Source organism: Psittacula echo, assembly GCF_963264785.1.
Source record: "Psittacula echo genome assembly, chromosome: 2".
In the NCBI taxonomy this organism is placed as follows: Eukaryota; Metazoa; Chordata; class Aves; order Psittaciformes; family Psittacidae; genus Psittacula; species Psittacula echo.
The window spans coordinates 62,399,581-62,405,303 of NC_137737.1; the positions used below are offsets into that span (position 1 = coordinate 62,399,581).

Consider the following 5,723-nt stretch of genomic DNA (forward strand, 5'->3'; position numbering starts at 1 on the left):
ATGCTTTTAGGTTTTATTTTCATTGGAAAAGAAACTTCAATAATTCAACCCCTTTGCATTGTTAATATATTAGAATATCATTTGAATATAAGGTGTCGACCTTATTCCGATTTTCAGATGCGATGATTAGAAGTCAATGACACCAATCTACCACAAGTGACCTTAGTCGCCTATCTTGCCCTGTTATTAGAATAATCAAGGAACGCAATTCAGAAATTATATTACATCCTGCATTTTATTCAATTCCATATGACAAAAATAGTAACCTAGACTAAGACATCCATTTCAATCAGTAGATGTGTCAAGCCAACAAGATTTAATAATAAAAAATATTGGATCTAGGTAACAATCCCCAGCTGTTTCAGGGAGGTTCCTAGCCCTACATGGTATCACAGTATAAAAATAGTGTCTCTCTTCACCATGCAGAGAGGAATGACCTAACCCTGAATACAAAATGGGGTCAGTCTTACTGTACCATCATCAACCATCTTATTTACAACACTTTACATATTTTTCTTTTTTTCCTTTTTCATTTTTTTCTTCTCCTTTTTTTTTTTTTTTTTTTTTTTAAGTTATACACATCCTTTAGGGAATGTAGAGATAACACTACATGGTACCAAATACTAATGAAAAGAAAAGTCACACCAAAAATGACACAGATAAATAAAAACATTCAATTGCTGAAATACAGCAACATTAAGCCACCTCAGTTTTCTTTTTTCCAATGTTTGTAAACACCCATAACCACTCACACACTGTGGCAAAAAAAAAGATGTTACACTGTAGAGGTGTTACAGATACATAATTTTGCTTATATATAGATAGAGGTATCTATATATCCCTATCTCATCACTGTAGACAATGGAGCTGTTCATTGTTCATTTCCAATGGAAACAAACAGCTAATAAGTCTTCGAACCTCTTTTCACTCCATTACATGATGGCAGAAATAGTCCATCCTCTTACAGTAATGGTTTTTGTTGTGTAAGATTGTCCTATTTTTCAGTCTCAACTGAGAAGACCTCACTGTCTGATTCGCTCTTCAGGGGCATAAAACTCCTTGCGCTGTTACCCAGCTACCCATAACGTCCCTCAAGCAGTTCTGCTGGACGGAAGTTCATAGTGTCAACTCCACCATGCTTGTAATGCACAAAAATGAGGTAGTACACAAAACATTTACTGTTCAAGTTTTGATCAAGCCCCAGTCTCCTCAGCATCCCCAGCCTAGCTTATGAGTGGAACCTTTCCCTTTATTTACTTGCTGTAATTTAAACAATGCAATTAACATAAAATTATATTTGATTAATTAGAGTACATTGTGCTTTGGAGCAATCTGAGAAGATAATCAGCAAGAGTTGGAAATAAATACAGAGTATTTGTATGTTACTACTGCTCATGTTGCCCAAAAGTTATTATTTTGTTCCCATGTTATTAGGCAGTCAACATCTTTCTCGTGGGTATGTGTGAAAGAGACAGAACAGATTACAGTAAAATTAAACCTACACGATGTTCTCCTTCTTCTATCCTAGACTTGTATTAATATCACACTCCTAAGATAAATGTATTAGAATTGTGTCGGGGGTGGTCACGCTTTTAAGTGGGCTTTGTAGGAAAGTTAAATGAATCATTTCTATTTAAGAAATGGCAGGCCCCATATTTCCTAAGGATCTGACAGTTCTCTGCAACTCTTCTGCTTAGTTAATAGAGATCTCTCATTGTTCAACCTTAAAACAAAACAAGAAACTGCAAAAGGGTTCTCCTCCTTATTCCTTAAGTCAAAGTACTATTTATAAAATAGTTTACATCTTTGTTCAGTTTCAAATTATAGACAAACCTCCCTAATACAAAATACTAAAAGTGCAATAGTATAAATTAAGAGTTTGCAACCACATTATACAAACATTACCTTTTTTATTGTACAGCTTTGATAACATGGAGTATTTACTCACAACTGTTTATAATGTTGTGAATAATTTATGGTGCTAAGGTTTGTCTGTAACTTGTTTTCCAATCATTGAGCTAAAGTCCACACTACATTTTTTTTTTTTTTTCATTTAATAGAACAACTGTCCACATAGCAGCTACAAATATTTAAATAAAAAAGGGTTTGTTACTGACAGGTACTTGCACATGAAAAGCATGCTATCTTTCCCAATAAAACTTCACAATTTTGCCTGCATTGAAATAAACCACTTATTTATAGTAAAAACAAAACAAAACAAAAAAACCAAACAATCCAAAACAAAAACAAAAAAAACAAAAATAAAAACTAAAAAAAAAAAGAAACAAAGGAAAAATCACATAGCCAGATGTATTTTGCAGTACAAAAGCTTCATTTAAGTTTGGGGCTAGTATATTGTCTGTTACCCGCATAATCTTAACATTATAAATACTACAGACAAGGATACTGTAATAATACACAGCATTGGGGTACTAAATCACTTATTTAAGATTAAGATTCCTAAAAACATAGTCCAAGTTGCTAACTAATTTGAACAAAACCAGCAAATAAGTGTGACAGAATGCTGTAATGAAGCCCCCCTTTCTCAGGTGATAGTAAGTTTTGTAAGAAGCAAAGTAGACGCAGACTAGCCTCTTTCTGTTTCTAATGAAGTTATCCCATGATTTGTTTTTTTTTGTGTTCTGTTAAATTAAAAGATTTCAAAGTTCTCTGTAACAGTCAAACTCACTGTTGAAAGAAGTACCATGCAAATCTTGCAAGACAACTTTTCAGCAGCCACAAAGTTATGTATTTCTGCTATGGGTAAAACTTTGAAGGGAACCTATACATTTAGGTCAGGAAACTAATGCTTAGCTTCAAAAGCTGTACATGGAACAGGACAAGTGTTGTGTCGAGTAGCAGTCCAACAGTTATTCGGAATGAATGCTTTTAATTTATGCCAATCTCTTTATTATCCTCAATAAATCTGGTGAATGGACGACTGGCTCCCGTTTCAGAACTTGCTTTGTCCAGACCGACAATGGGAGGGCTGCTGCCCGTGCGAGCTTTGTCCATGCCACCGGTAAGGTTACTTAGAGGCGGGATGGCGCCTCCGCCTAGACTTACTGGGAGCTGAGGAATGCCTCCGTTCTGTATGACAGAAATCTCATTGTTCTTCATAGCAAGTCCGTTAGTGATAGCTGCAGCGTATTGGTTCCAAAAACTGGGGTCAACGTTCATAGCCCGAGCTGCCAAATCCTTCTGGAACATCTCAGAGAACTTGAGTGCGTCGCCACCGAGCAGAGCCATGGGGTTTTCCACGGAGAGGCGGCGGCCACGGCGTGCAGGGGCGTTATTCCACATGTGAGTTCCCATGTGAACCTGCGGAGCAAAAGGGGACAAGAAGCACCCCCAAGATAGCACATTCTGGTGAGGTGGCTGGCCTGAAATGCTGCTACTTACAGTACCGCTTGCTTTAAAAAAAAAGCTTTTAATTCGCACTGAAAACAAGTCAGTTCCAGTTAAGACACAGTTCTAAGGCCCAGTCAACCTACACAAAGAAAACCCAGCTCTGAAGTAATTTTCCAATGTGCATTTGTTTCTTCTCAGTGACAATAAACGCAGCACTGCAAGAGGATACCTAATATCCCCTTAGATAAGATGATTTCACATGCAAGCTCGAAGTCCTCAAATGCTGAAGAATACCAAGGGTATTACTTGTAGTAGGAGAAGGGTGGGGTTTTTCTGCCCTTCTATTTACATCTTGTCTACTTCCACAATATTTTCTCTCGTCAGAGGCATCAATTATTTTTGCTAAATTTAATATTCTAAAAAGGGACATTTAAAAATGTATTCCCCAGTCTGTGTCCTGCTAGTTAACCACACTGTGGGAATAAGTAGCGTGAGTCCTATAGTAACCCACTACAAATCAGTGGGAAACAGCTTTCTAGTCTGCAGAGCAGGACAGAAAACGAAAATCTGAGAAGCACCCAATGAGCTGAGCAAACTTTACATTTCTGGATTATAGCCAGGTTATTTTGCACTGATGGTCCACAAGAACCGCCAGAACACATCCATCAGCTGACTGCATGCGCCCTCATGTCTTGTCAGGAGAACTACTACGTGCACGCATGTACACCCAGAACCAGTTTTAAAGTTCACATCATTCCACAGCCACTTTCCAGTCCCTATCTCCAAAGCAGTGGAAGCATAATAAACACCACTATACGGCAAGCATTTCCTTGAAGCTCGCTTCTCTCCTCTCTTTTTGGGACAAGCACTTAGCACTAAAACCTGCTGAGTTCAAGAATGGTGCCTTAACCCCCCCACCCCTAGCCTTTACAGTTTTGTTTGGCCTCTTACCTTAAGATTCCCCTTTGTGGTAAAAGCTCTACCACAGATTGTGCAACCAAACGGTTTTTCACCGGTATGGGTGCGCTCGTGTATCTGCAGTGCACTTGCTGAGGAGAAGGTCTTCCCGCACGACTGACAGTTGTGCTGCTTGGGAGTCCGGCGAGGGGGGGGCGCCAGCATAGGGGTGATCCCCGGACTCATCACTGTCTGTGGTGCAGCAGGAACCTGGATTCCAGCTGGAAGCGAGGGAACCTCACCCAAAGAGATCGGCTTGCTGTGACCATTCACTTCCATTTTGATCATGGTAGGTGCTGTACTGGTGACCAGGCTAGGAGTACTTTGGCTGGGACCTAGAGTAAAGTTGGGTTCAAATAACTGAGAAGGCAGCTCTTTTAATTTGTGCGTCAGTAAGTGTTGTTTTAAATTACCCATAGTGGAACACCCACGACTGCAGACTGTACAAACAAATGGACGTTCTTTAGTATGGCTGCGGTAGTGAATTTCCAATGCACTCTTACAAGCAAAAGGCTTGCCACAGATATTACAAACTGTACTTTTAAACTTACCACGTTCTCTGTTCAGGAACAGCAGGCTAAAAGGAGCCTCCTCTTTGATGATCGGTCTTCCAGGGTTGGTGGATGTCAGATCTAATGCGCCTCCATTTTCAGTTGCGGGTGGTGGACTATCTGGTTTTTCTGTCTTTAATTGTATTTCTTGTGGCTCTTCCTGGTTACTGAGACCTGGGGACTTTGATCTGAAACTTTCACTATTGCTATTTACAGGAGACAAAGCTTGCATGGAGGAAGAAGATTCTGACATTGCAGGGCTGCCTGCACTCTGGCTTTCAAGATCACCAGCGGCTGATGAGGAGTCATTGCTCAAATGGTCACTTTCTCCTGATCCATTTTCTATGGATTTTAAACTGGTCAGCTGCTGGCAGTTCATAACAGAATCAATCATTTTCATTTGATTCTCCAAAGCAGCAATACTGGAGATCACAGAAGGTGGCGAAGAAGGACATGACCCAGAGTATGAGATAAGGGGTTTGGATGAGTCACTTGCAGTGTCCTTTAGCTCTGGGTCCTCTTCCATAGAATTTTCATCAATGTCATCATCAAAGTTGCTCAGTGTGTCAACATTCTTCTCATCATAGGAAAGCTCTGAGTCCATGGCATCCTGGAAGCCCTCTGGTAATGGCGTGTTTGGAATTTGCCCGCCCATATGCATACGAATGTGCTGCTGAAGAACAACTGCATTTGTAAATTTCTTCTGACAAATGGGACATGAGTGCTGTACTCTAAGTGGTGGCTTCGCTCGATGAACTCCAAAATGTGTTTTTAGATTGCCTTTTGTAGTAAAGGCACGTCCACAAATTTTGCATTTAAATGGTCTTTCTCCTGTATGCGTTCTGTAATGCATCTTGAGAGCAC

The 5,723-nt window shown here is 39.8% G+C and overlaps 1 protein-coding gene across 2 annotated transcripts in view; it reads right to left on the reverse strand.

Annotated features, from left to right (window-relative positions):
* Positions 1-2,889: 2,889 nt before the first annotated feature.
* SALL3 (spalt like transcription factor 3) overlaps positions 2,890-5,723 on the reverse strand; it is a gene marked incomplete at its 3' end in the record, with an annotated part of 20,053 nt that continues 17,219 nt past the window's right edge. The window contains exons 2-4 of one of the 2 annotated variants that reach the window (XM_080610913.1): positions 4,860-5,723; positions 4,303-4,643; positions 2,890-3,321 (exon numbers count right to left, since the gene is read on the reverse strand). The exon at positions 4,860-5,723 is cut by the window's right edge and continues 2,073 nt beyond it. In XM_080610913.1, the coding sequence (XP_080467039.1) occupies positions 2,890-3,321; positions 4,303-4,643; positions 4,860-5,723 (1,637 nt within the window). Of the gene's footprint in view, positions 3,322-4,302 lie in introns of both variants that reach the window. The other variant, XM_080610912.1, reaches the window with a different exon arrangement.